Here is a 12,518-nt window from a genome sequence, read left to right as displayed (position 1 = left end):
ATGTCTTTTCTGGAATAAAGGGCAGCCATCAGCTGAAGCAGCTGAAGCTGTTTATTCCTCTATCAACAAGCGTAACGTTTTATTGGAAAACTGAAAGTTAAAGCAGTTTTTTTCCTTCTCTTCTCTATTTTAATCACCCTTTCGCTTGCTAATCTGACTTGCGGGGGGGAGCCATGGGCGGGCGGTGCAAAGTAGGTGCATCAAAACATAGTGCGCCGAACTGATTAGCCCCGCCGCATGTCGCTGTCGTTGCTGGCATGTTCACATTCGTGCATTTGCTTTCCCCTCGGTGGCTTGGGCCATGAACCGTTTTTGTGTCATCGCCGCCGCCGTGTGCTTGCTGCTTTTCCCCCGTCACTGTACCATTCCTTATTTCCCAATGGTTTTTTTTTTCTGTAAAGCTGATAACCCGTTTTTCCGACCACCACCACCACCATCACTACGACACCAGGGAGACAGAATCTGGATGGCTTCACGCGCAAAACGAACCAGCCAGCTCGTCGTATAACCCAACCGTCGTCAAACTGCTCCTCGCCTTCTTCTCCTTTGCCATGGTGCCATGGTACGAAAAGGGAGTTTGCCAAAGTCCGATGCCATCTCCATGTCCTCGTTCTTTTGACGTAAACGATTTCATAAGCGGTGTGTGTGTGTTTGTGTGGGTTACTTTCCGTGTCGGTCGGCGCACCGCCCAGTGGTTGTCCAGTTCCAACTGGCTGAGTTCGCCGGTTAAATAATCCATCCACTGCACCGATGGCTACAAGCGCGCCAAAGGGCTAAGAATGTGTGGTCCGGCCTGCACAACGGTCCAAACGGTGCGTGTGTGTTTGTGCATGGGGCGGCTGCTGCTGCTGCTGCTGCTGCTTGACTATCCGTAATCCACTGTACGCGTCTGTTCATTACCTGCAAACTGCTGCCCCTCCGCCCCAATGAAGTGAAGAGTTAGTGCCCGGTCATACATGGCGTGAGTCGCGATTTATTGAATCATTGATCTTTTGCTGTTTCGCAATGCTCTTTCCCTCATAATCAGGGAACTCCGTCAACGGGTGGTTTGATTGCAGACAAGACGATCGCGCTCTGCATTAGAGTCTCCTGTTCGGCCCTGTGCCATAGAGGTGGGAGCTCGGAATCGGACCTGACCCGATTCCGATTCCGTGTTCGGAATCAATACCGGAACCTATTCCGATGCTGGAAAAGATTCTGATTCCGGAGCGAATTCCGGAGCTGATTCCGAAGTTGAATCCGGATTCCCACTATTCCAGAATCGGAATCGACCTGGGAATCGCAATTTGTTCCGATAAATGGAGTGAGAATCAGTTCTAGAACTGCAATAAGCAGTTTCAGTTACGAAATTAGTCCGGGAAGCTCAATGACGTTTACAATTAAATTTTGATTCTTTGTGGCTATCAATACGTAGCATCATTAGATCCAAACGTCTCCAGTTATGGAGATGCCGAAACCGATTCCAACTCCGATTCCGGAGCAGAATCTAATTCTGGAACTAATTCCGGAGCCGATTCCGATGTTGGAACCGATTCCGGAATCAATTCCGGAAGCTGATTCCGGACCTACTATCCGGAATCGATTCCAGAAAACTTCGGAGCTAGCCAGAATTCATTCCGACGAAAACTTCATTTTTCCCATCACTACTGTGCCAGTGACAATGTTGTCCCAGATTTTCACGCAACAGGAGCGCGAACACGAACCCTCTCTTTCCTCTCGCACATGAGAAGTTAGAATGAAGCGCAATGCTTAATTCACTCTTCACTCTTCCATCCACTACCCAGTTTCCTGGACGACCTTGACCGATTGGGTGCCAAGGACTATCAGCCGACGGAGCAGGACATCCTACGGACGCGTGTCAAAACTACCGGCATCGTGGAGGTGCACTTCTCCTTCAAGAACTTAAACTTCAAGTAAGTACTGGTGGAAGTTCTATCCAGATCGGGTCGAACATGAATCTAATTAATTATGCTATGAACCACATTTTTTTCCAGGCTCTTCGATGTCGGTGGCCAGCGGTCGGAGCGAAAGAAGTGGATCCACTGCTTCGAGGACGTCACTGCTATCATCTTTTGCGTGGCCATGTCGGAGTACGACCAGGTGTTACACGAAGATGAAACCACGGTAAGCAACCACGGTAGTGGTAGACGGGTAAAAACGGTGTGCTTGTGTGTGTGTGTCACTTATGTAAGAGGGCGCGGGAAGATCCCCCCTAGCCATAAAATTAACGTCACACCGGTGCGTGAAGTGTTTAATTTGACGTCACACACAATAATCATCGCTCACATCGGATTGGCGTGGTTAAATATTAATTTATCATTTTATGCTGTGGAGAATGCGTTCCCTCCCGCCCGCCACCTCACTTGCAATGTGCATGCGATCCCCCCGATCCGGTGCATTTTTAAGTAGGTCAAACATGGCGGTGTTGGCACACAGTCTGCTGGCAGGGTGCGTCGTTGTTGTTTTGTTTTAGATAAAATGCAGACCAAACAAGTCCTGCAACGGTGTGCACGTATACTACAAAGAAAACTGAAAAAATGCGCTGAATTGTATTCAAACCGCAGTTGCATAACGGATAAAAGGATACTGTTTTAGGTGATTTTATTTCCTCTCCCGGCAGCAGCATTGAACGGAACTGGTTTGGTGCGAAAAGCGGGCTTACGCAATTGGCGCTGTTTTGGCCGCGGTGCGTTACCCAACGTGCTAAAGTTTCACCAAAACGCGTGGTATCCCTTTGACCTCCGATTACGAAAGTCCCCACCCATTTGGTGGTGGTAAAAAAGGGGACGGAAGTGAATGGGGGGGGGGGAGCGTAGGCTTTTACAATAAGTAAAATAAGGATTCATATACCCATTTCAGCAATTGGGGTCGAATCGCGCATGTTATTACGCGATCGTCGCACGTAGCCTGTTTAACCCATTTCTAGAGCGTAATGCGTATTTAATGTTTAATGCTTTCTTTCCTCTTTTTCCCCACACCAGAACCGCATGCAAGAGTCGCTGAAGCTGTTCGACTCGATCTGCAACAACAAATGGTTCACCGATACCTCAATCATTCTATTTCTGAACAAGAAGGATCTGTTCGAGGAGAAAATCCGGAAAAGTCCGCTGACAATCTGCTTCCCGGAGTATACGGGTACGTTCTATCCACCGCACGTGGAAGCGGAAACACAACCGCAAAGCCACGAGGTTTATCCATCGCTAACAATGTGCTTTCTTGTTGTGTCTGTTTTCCCTCCCCCTCCCTGCAGGTGGACAGGAGTACGGTGAGGCGGCAGCCTACATTCAGGCGCAGTTCGAGGCTAAAAATAAGTCCACATCAAAGGAAATCTATTGCCACATGACATGTGCAACGGACACCAACAACATCCAGTTCGTGTTCGACGCCGTCACCGACGTTATCATAGCGAACAACCTGCGCGGCTGCGGTCTGTACTAAATGCGGAGCTTTGTGCGCGCCCGTCTCGTGGTCGCCGTGTGCGCGGCCCGCGTTCCTCTCCCGCAATGTAACAAGAACAACGGCAGCAGAAGAAGAACAACGTTTCCTCTGGGTGAGGATGGCTGCTCTGTTTTCGTGTGTCGCAGCCCTACGGCCCAACCTTCTGCCCCCCCCCCCCCCCCCCTAGCGCGTCATACACACGCAAACACACAAAGCTCGCTTATAATAATGGATTGAGAAAAGATGTACATCGAAACGGTCGGTGGAAGCGATATAGGGGCATGATTGTATGTTTTTTTTATTGTTGCTGTTTTGTTTTTGGGTGTATGTGAGATACATACCGGTGGGGGGTCACTTGTTCCCCAATCCCCCCCCTGAGAATCGGGAGTTCTGGGTCGCAAGGGATGAAAGGCCACATGTTGTTGTAGCGCAAAGATTTTGCAGGTTTATTTTATGAGTTGTTGTTTTTTTACGACGAAGGATTAAACAAGTCCACTGGGATGGATTGTCGGCCCTTACACTATATCGTGAACTACACGAGAAGCTCTTGCTATCCTCCCTCGCCGCTGCTACATTTGAGAATCATTCGGTGTCATATCGAGAGTCGGGAGAGAGAGACAGTCGAAAGAAAAAGCTTCCTCGACAGGGGGCGAAAGACGGTGACGAAACCAAACAGAAAAGGATAAAAGCAGTAACAGAAGAGGGGATATGCTTAGCCACTAATTTGACGTAACGGCGATGGTTTAATTGCGTTTCACTCTGAGCTGAGACAGATCGGATCGGACACTATGACATTACAATAGCACTTCGCCGAAGGATACAAAAAAGCAAACAAAAAATAATATAATTATTAACAAAACCAGTAGGGACAGTGGCAATAGGCGGAAGGGTAGGGCGGGGCATTTGGGCGAGGGAGGGAGGTTTACAATGTGTTCAAAACTGCGGTGTGTAGTAGCGTACTTTTGGCCGTGGCAGGGAGCGGCAAGTACAAGCCAGAAGCAGCAGCCAACACTCTGATCCGTGGGCTAGGATCAGGACAGGAACGGGAGTGAACGTTGGGAGTGTTAGCAGCAGAAGCAGTAGTATTAGTAGCATACTCTACCTAAATCGCAACAAACAAACAAACAAAAAAACAAAAAACGGATGATACACAGAACGCACAAGGAAAGCACTATGCGCAAACTCTACTAGTGTGTAATCTTACCCTATACCATTTTCCCCCTTCTGAACGCATACGATCGGCAGATAGCCGACATGGGCCCGTGAGCCAGTGTGTGTGTTTTGGTTACAGTGTTTTTTTGGTAGCTCAAAATGCTCTCACGCCCCAAGTCCCTCGTACGATTAGTGTAACAAAATGTGTGGCATGACATGTTTTATTCGAGTTTTCGAATTCGAATCACATCGCAAAAATGTAACCTATGTATCGGGATACTACCCACAAGTCTTACATTCAATGTTGAAATAGAACCGGCACGTGGCATATTCGCGCTTCGTGTTTTTCATAACTTTTCGTGCAAAAACCCAAAAAAATGGGGAAAACACAAGATGCACTTGTTTTGGGGGAAACTGCTTGCCACGCCCCAACGGCTTTACGACCTGGGCAGGAGACATTTTGGTTGGCTTTGTTCGGTGGTGGGATCTAGCTAAAAGGAAAAATTCTTCTCCATTTTGAACTAGAGGAAGAAAAGTCACTGGGCGCACACACACACATATTTCCCAATTTATTGTATGTAATGTTTTATGTTGTTACGTTTTGTTTTGTTTTTTTTTATTATTATTATTTCGGCTGTTAAGGAGTAACACGTACACGTAAAGAAGAAGCAAGGAGAAAGGATACAGAGAAACCTATTTATTATTATTGCTATTTGTATTAATACTACTGTAATTATTCTTATTGCGTACATTTAGAGAGAAAGAGAGAAAGGGGGTGGGCTTGTCGCCACCCACTGCTCGTGTGCGCGTGAGTGTGTATGTGTGTTTTGCCAGCCCCATTTAAAAAAAAAACGGGAAAGTGTTTGGCAAAACTGAAACTAAACATGTAAGGCAACCAGCGTACATCTGTTCGGGATAGGTAACAGCCACAAACAAATGCAAAACTTGGTCCTAAAGTTTCGATGGAACGATACGCACACAAAAAAAAAAAACGCAAAATGATATCCAATCTCGCGATTTAGCCCAGTTGGTGGTTGTTTGAAGCATCGGGTGTATTTGTTAAGAGTGTCCCAAAACACAAGCAAAAAACGGCACGGACAAATGGATGTGATTGTCCGTTACGAGATGAGGCGCACAACGTTACATGCGGGTTAGAAACGCTATTCAGTTGCATCTACATTCCTTAACGAGGGTATTTCTTAATGGTTATTTGCTACAACAAGCGCACATAAACACACAGCACCATTCTCCCTGTTCCCTCCTTATTGATCCTATAAATACCAACCAACCCCGTAAAGTTTCATCCAGTATTTTTCATAAACGAATCGCGCCACCATTTAAAGCCTATCAGTCAGTCACACACACACACACACACGCACATGCAAATCAGAAAACAATGCACAATATTTAAGAGAGATTCTATTAATTAGTACTTTAGCACCAAAGCAGAAGCAAATGAAATCAAAGATTGTTGAAAGATCGGCTCGTGTGTGTGCGTCAGCACAAGATCACCCTCTAGTCTACCCCCTCTAGTGGGGTGGACAGGAGGGTGGGTGGTGAAGAGGGTCTATTTTCTATCGTTAAGCTCTGCCGCATAACACGTGTCGCGCTCACGTCTTCTGCCTTTTCCGCAGCTTTGTGCCAACGAAACGAAGATCGATGTTTGTTCTCTATCTTTGCTACAGTTAAGGGATGTTGTCCGCGTTGTTTTGTTTCACCCCCTCCCTTCCCTCCCCTTTTCTCTCTGTGGTTGTGAAGAATGGTGAAGGATGATGTAGATGAAAAGGCTACTAATGCCAGGAACAGGTGTGTACCCATACAAACATGCGTTTCTTTGCAGTTAGTTTGCCCTTCGTTCACCACCTTTCCTTGCACTGCCCTGGGTGTGTGTGTGTGTGCCATACCCGGCATACCGGCTCGTCCGTACGGCTCGGCACGGCTGGTTACACCCCGAGGGCTTCGACAATCCGACGGTAACAGATTTATGTATTTTTCGTCAATCGATACGTTTTACGCGTAGTAGTACACAACAGTCCGTTTAAACAATCCTTTAGTAACAGTACAAAGCTATCTCTCTAGCCTCTCGTTCTTTAGCAGCGCTTTGCGTATTTATATTCCGTTTAGGATAGTTCGAAACGCTACACAACCACACCAGGCCCTGTTGTACACGCTCGATAGTAACGGCCGAAAGTAGAGCAAAAAAGGGTTGGCAGAAAATCAGAAAATCAAAACTATTGGCAAATTGGCTTTACCAGCAACACTCGCCTTGTGTGTGTGTGTGTGCGCTCACAAACGACCAAATAATGAGAATTCAGAACATAATCTGCACACCAAGCGGCGAAAGAAGGATCCTGGCTAAACGATACAAAAAAAAAAAAACAAAACTAACCACAAACGTAACGCGCGTAACGGTGTGACCGGTGGCAGGTAGCGCAGAGAAGAAGTAGAACGTGCGGCACCGTGAGCACCGTGAAGGAATGATTCTACTTCTATTTTTGATAAAAAAAAAACAAGAAAACATAATTTTTAATATTTTTTCTACAAATCCTATAAACCAGACGAACACGAAGACGCCGGATTGCGCAGAGCGGGAAGTAATGCGCAAAGCACAGTTTGCTGCAAGCGCCACATCATACGAGGCACACCGTGTCTAGGTGCGCGCCATGTCGCTTAAGAGAGAATCACACATCATACACGCATTAAAAACACATAAAGAACAATAGCGTAAACTATATAGTATTATGTATTAAGAAATATCTCAATGAAAGTACGGGCGAAAAATGAAATCATTTCTATTGCTATTTTCTCACCGGCAGATTGTATCGTGTTTTTTTTTTGTGTATCTTTTTCAACCATTGTTACGCACGGTTCCTTGCTCAGCAGAGGGAGGAGTGTATTGTGTATTGCCGATAATGGCTGACTATTTGCCATTTTTTTCGAAAGCAAGACACACCTATCTGCCTGTGCTACATACAAGCACTGTCGAAGCAAAAAGCGCTTTCTAAACGTATCCCACTTTTCATCCTTCCGGGGTTTTCGGTTCCATTTCAAAAAGGGTTTTCTGAACTCTAACGGTAAATAAATCATCTCCACGTGCTTATCAATCAAATACGGAAACGGAATGGCCGCGCAGTCTCGCTCCCTAGGAGCAAAACATAGCACAAACATAGAACTAATACAACAAGCATAATTGTAAAACGCGAACCTTGCGGCTATGTAAGTACCGCGAAGGAAGGAGCAAAATCCGCACGCAAAAGGTGTATCAGAACGAAAAAAAAGAGAAATAGAAAATCCAAACACGCCAATACGAGCAGAAGATACACTTGGAAACTGGATGAATGAAATTGTACCGCACAAGTGAGGCAAACCTATATCCGCTTTTGACTACCCAAAATAAGTATCTTTTTTGAGTAAAGAAAAGAAGCAGAAGTAAAACCAATGAGTAAAGAAATGAGTAGTAAGCGCAAAACACACACATACAAAAACAAACCAAACAAACAAACACAAATAATCTAAACAAATACTATAATATTTGACGATAAAAAGAATGAAACATTTAGAATGAGAAAACCAATGTGACATAAAACAAGTGTGGCAGTGAACAGCAGACGGCTAGAAAGGAAACTATCTTAGGAACAGAATGAAATGGTTAATAATAAAAAAAAGGGTAGAAAAAATCTACAACAAGGAAGAAAAAAGAAACTAGAGAAGAACAAAAAACAACCATACAAACATACGAAAAGAGATAAAACTAAAACAAACCCTAGATTAGAACGCGTTACGTGAGAAAAGTGAACAAACAAACTGAAGCAGATTGGTTTAAGGCAACGGAAGAAAAGTGATGCTGCAGCTAGTATCAATAATAGTGGCATCAACACGCAAGAATCTTTTTCTCTCACAAGAGAAAACACATCAATAAGTCAAACTCTGCAGTATAAATCAACCACATCAAAACAATCCCCTTGGGGCGTCGTCCGCTCTTAGTTATTACGCATTTACTACGCATCACACATAAATCGAAGCTAATTGGATAAGGAAGACATTGACCATAGGGCAGCTGAAGAAATAGAGGGGTAGCATCCCGCGCCATCCCCGAGCTCTGGAGTGCGGGGGGCACAGGTTTTGTTAGATTTTGAAAGATTCGTTTTTTCTCGCTCCTAACGCCAACAAGCAGGGCAGGATAAGTGGCAGGATGTCTAGGTATAAACCCTCCCCTCGGCTGATATATCGTTCCGAATTTATTGCTAAAACCATAGCCAATAGTCTTACGGCGATATTAGATCATTCATCCCGAATAGATCCATCATTGCCCTTCCCAAAATACACACACACACACACGATTTCCGTGCATTAAATGCGTTGTGTGGGGCTGCAAAACGACGGACGCAGGTCCTTGCTTCTTGCGCATTACGCTTCAAATCGTGTGGCATGTGGCTTTTTCTACACACAACAACTACAACAACACCCGCTACCAATCTCTCTCACCATTCTGGTTTTCTTCTTCACTTTCAACAACAACAACACACGTTCGCACAACGCGGACAAAGGTGGTGGTGGTGAATCCTTTGAGTAAGTAAGAATTTAAAGCGACAAAAACCAAACTAAAAAACGCATTCATACAGAGATACAGACATTTATTCTTATTACCACCTCGAAAAGTTCGCTGTTTGGGGGATGGTTTGTGGAAGTAGTTTGTGGAAACGCTGTGTGCTGTGGCTGGAGGAATGAGATATGTTCGAGAAACTAGAAGCAAGCGAGGAAGAGGAAGAAGTAAAACAAAAACGTCTCAAATTTATTACAAAACTTGATGAAAGGTAGCAAAAAAAATCTGGTAATAAGAAACATTGCGAATGTAGCTATATATAGCAGAGCAGTAAGAGGGGGGAGGAATATGAAAGAAGGTATGCAACATTCAAAAGAAGTATATATAAAATAACAAAACAAACAAAACTATTAGAAACTGTAAAATGGAACAAAGAAGAGAGAAAGAGAGCAAGGAAACAAGAAGTTAAAACAAAAAACATACAAAAAAGGTAACGTGCAAAAGATGAATAACAGTCGTAAACAAACAAACAAAACAAAAGAGGGGGAAAAGCAAAACAAAAAGTGAACTCTGGAGATAGCAAGCAAAACGAAGAAATGTACACTTATAAAATGGGTACCTTCGGGCACAAAAGCTAATTCCAACGCAAACGGAAGTGGTGCGTTTTTGCTTTATCATCATCTCTCCCTGCTCTCCCCCAACAAAAGGAGTGTTTATGAAGCGCTAACATATGGGCGTATAATGTGTAAAGGGTTGGAACATTTGGAGAACAAACCAAAGGAAATGGAAAGTGAAAACACAAAAAAGATAAAACTACTTTGTGCGGCACATACAAAACAAAAAAGACCCCAACAACATCGCAAACTCTTTCTCTGGTGGCATTAAACAGAACAAAAAGAATAAAAAAACGTCGTAGATACATCACATTATAAAGGCATATATAGGGTTGAGTAAAGTACACAAACATCCTCTCTGTCTCTCTCCGCATAACAGCAGCAAAACGCAGTAAATCAGCAGCAGTAATAGGTGGCAGGAAAAAAAGGCAGGTGAAGAATAACAGAATAAAAGCACCACAAACCCGGAAAAAAGGAACAAACAAACAAAACAAAACAAACAAAAAAGGTAAACCAAACATATATTTAACTTAATGTGTATGTAATTTTATGTGTGATGTAAAAATCGGAGAAATAAATGCGTTTTAGCCACTAAAGTCATAAGAAAAAAAAGTAAACGTTGTTGATTGTTTCTTGGTTTTTGGTGTCATCACGTTTGGCAAAGAGAAGGCGGGCAACGCTTTGGTTTCAGTACTACTGATACTAATAGTATATGTATATAATTGTATTATAATTTACATACAAATGGCTTTGGATTGCTGTACTCGGTGTTACATCAACTTCTAGCAGTAGATCTGAGCAAAAAAGAGGTTTTATTTTTTCTTTCTTTACTTCCTTTGCTTTCTCGTCTTTGCTGCTATTACCTGAATTCTCGTACTCGCACACTAACATAAAACACAACGAAGCACAGCGGAAAATTAACGGAAAGAAGGTAAGCGAAATCCAATAAAAATAAAAACAAAAAACAAACTTATCACACACTAGCTCTAGCACAAATCAGTCCGAAATCGAGGTTTCTCATCACAATTGTTCGAAATATCGTAAAATATCGTTAAGATAAGAAGGGGCGACGAATTCGCTTGCTCTAGTACACGGTTGGACGTTTTAAAACCTCTCCTTCTACACCATCACCCCCGCCACACCTAGCAGCATTGTTGTAAAAAGAGGGAAGAGGTAACAAACCGAGATTGACCCGTTACGAATTGTGTGAAAAGGAAGTGGAGCTGGATTTGTTTCGCACGCCGCACGCAAAGAAGGAGGAGCAGCAGCAGCAGCACAGCCTCGCGGCCACACGAGTTTCATTCGTTGATTGTTTGCAGTGGGGGCGTAGACGACGGGGAGAAGGAATGCACGTCACCCGGCTGGCGGGCTGGGGAAGAAATCGCACCGTCCGCTGGTACTGGCGGCCGCCTGCTGCCCACATCCTCGCACATCAGCTGCTCCGTCGGTGAAGGTGTTGTTCCGGGGGATACTTTGGTCGACAGTAGCGCCCGTAACTGCTAGAACCGCTTTCAGTTTTCGGTAAAGTACGGATGGGACATGGCCTGTTCGGCGCTGAGTCTCAGCAGTGGACGGCAGACGAGCAGCTTCTGCAGCAGATCGCGCCCTTTCGAGTTGAGGCGCGGCACCACCTGGCTCCAGGACGTTGTCGGTGGGTACACTGTGGGGGGAGGGGGGAAAAGATGTCCATTAATGCTGGTGCGGGTTTTATTGTGGAGAGGGGGCTAACGAGCATACGTACATGGGAAAGGTTTGTAATCGGACAGCTGCGTAATGCCGGGCCAGTTCTCCTCCTCCGGCGTACCCAGCAGCTTGAATATTCGCTTCAGCTGATCATCGACATCGGAGCCGGGAAAGAGGGGCCGGCCCGCGTTCGCCAGCTCCGCAAAAATGCACCCGGCCGACCACATGTCGATGCTGGTCGTGTACAGCTTGGCACCGAAGAGTACGTCCGGCGGCCGGTACCAGAGCGTCACCACTTCCGCCGAGTAGCACTTGACCGGTATGCCGAACGCGCGGGCCAGCCCAAAGTCGGCCAGCTTCAGCTCGCCGTTCTTGTTGATCAGCAGGTTCTGCGGCTTCAGATCCCGGTGTAGCACGTTGTGGCTGTGGCAGAAGGCGAGCCCGCGGAGCAGCTGATACATGAAGCTTTTCACCACGTCCGGGTCGATCTCGCCGTTCAGGCTGTCGAAGTACTTCTTCAGATCCTGGTCGCAGTGCTCGAACACGAGCGTTAGCTTCTTGTCCGAGTGCAGCACGTCGTACAGCCGGACTATGTTTTTGTGCTTCAGCTCCTTCAGCAGACAGATTTCGCGCAGCGCCGAGCTCGGCACACCCTCATCGTCCTCGTCCAGCCGGACCCGCTTCAGGGCGACGATTTCGAGCGTGTCCCGGTTCTTACCCTTGAACACGGTACCGTACGTACCTTCGCCGATTTTCTCGAGCTTTTCGTACTTCTGCATGGTGAGGATGCTGCAGGCGGTGGTAGTGCAACGCTGTATGGGTGGAGGAGAGATATGTTTTAGCCTGAAAATAATGACCTGTTTTTTTTGCGTAGCTAATGAACCCAAACTATACGCGAGGAGCAAAAACAAATGCGTGCGGAATTGTTTTTGCCAATATTTTGGATTGTTGTTCTGTGGGTTTGACAGGTTGGGGACTATGGGACAAACTTGTTGATTCGTTGTCCGATTTTTCATACATTTTTCATAACGTTTTTTTCAATTTGTGGAAACTTAAGCATCTGCTTTCTAGTGAAGAAATGAAAAAAA

At 45.4% G+C, this 12,518-nt stretch overlaps 2 protein-coding genes across 8 annotated transcripts in view; one reads left to right on the top strand and one right to left on the bottom strand.

Moving 5' to 3' along the window:
- The window catches only part of LOC121594530 (G protein alpha o subunit), a 63,861-nt gene extending 53,794 nt beyond the window's left edge, over positions 1 to 10,067 (top strand). For all 7 annotated transcript variants that reach the window (XM_041917897.1, XM_041917893.1, XM_041917898.1 and 4 more), the window contains 4 exons: positions 1,785 to 1,913; positions 1,995 to 2,124; positions 2,982 to 3,135; positions 3,251 to 10,067. In XM_041917897.1, coding sequence (XP_041773831.1) covers positions 1,785 to 1,913; positions 1,995 to 2,124; positions 2,982 to 3,135; positions 3,251 to 3,438 — 601 coding nt within the window. In that variant the 3' untranslated portion in view covers positions 3,439 to 10,067. The remainder of the gene's footprint in view (positions 1 to 1,784; positions 1,914 to 1,994; positions 2,125 to 2,981; positions 3,136 to 3,250) is intronic.
- Positions 10,068 to 10,432: 365 nt separating this feature from the next.
- Positions 10,433 to 12,383, bottom strand: LOC121594531 (cyclin-dependent kinase 5 homolog). Its single transcript, XM_041917899.1, has 2 exons — positions 11,489 to 12,383; positions 10,433 to 11,407 (listed from the first exon to the last, which is right to left on the bottom strand). Exons 1-2 carry the CDS (start codon positions 12,207 to 12,209, stop codon positions 11,259 to 11,261), a joined length of 870 nt encoding a protein of 289 aa, XP_041773833.1. The 5' UTR covers positions 12,210 to 12,383; the 3' UTR covers positions 10,433 to 11,258.
- Between the last annotated feature and the right edge of the window lie 135 nt (positions 12,384 to 12,518).

The sequence above is a fragment of the Anopheles merus genome, chromosome 2L (assembly GCF_017562075.2).
Source record: "Anopheles merus strain MAF chromosome 2L, AmerM5.1, whole genome shotgun sequence".
Lineage (NCBI taxonomy): Eukaryota > Metazoa > Arthropoda > Insecta > Diptera > Culicidae > Anopheles > Anopheles merus.
The sequence above is the reverse complement of the archived record's forward strand: the minus strand, read 5'-3'. Positions and strand labels throughout refer to the sequence as shown.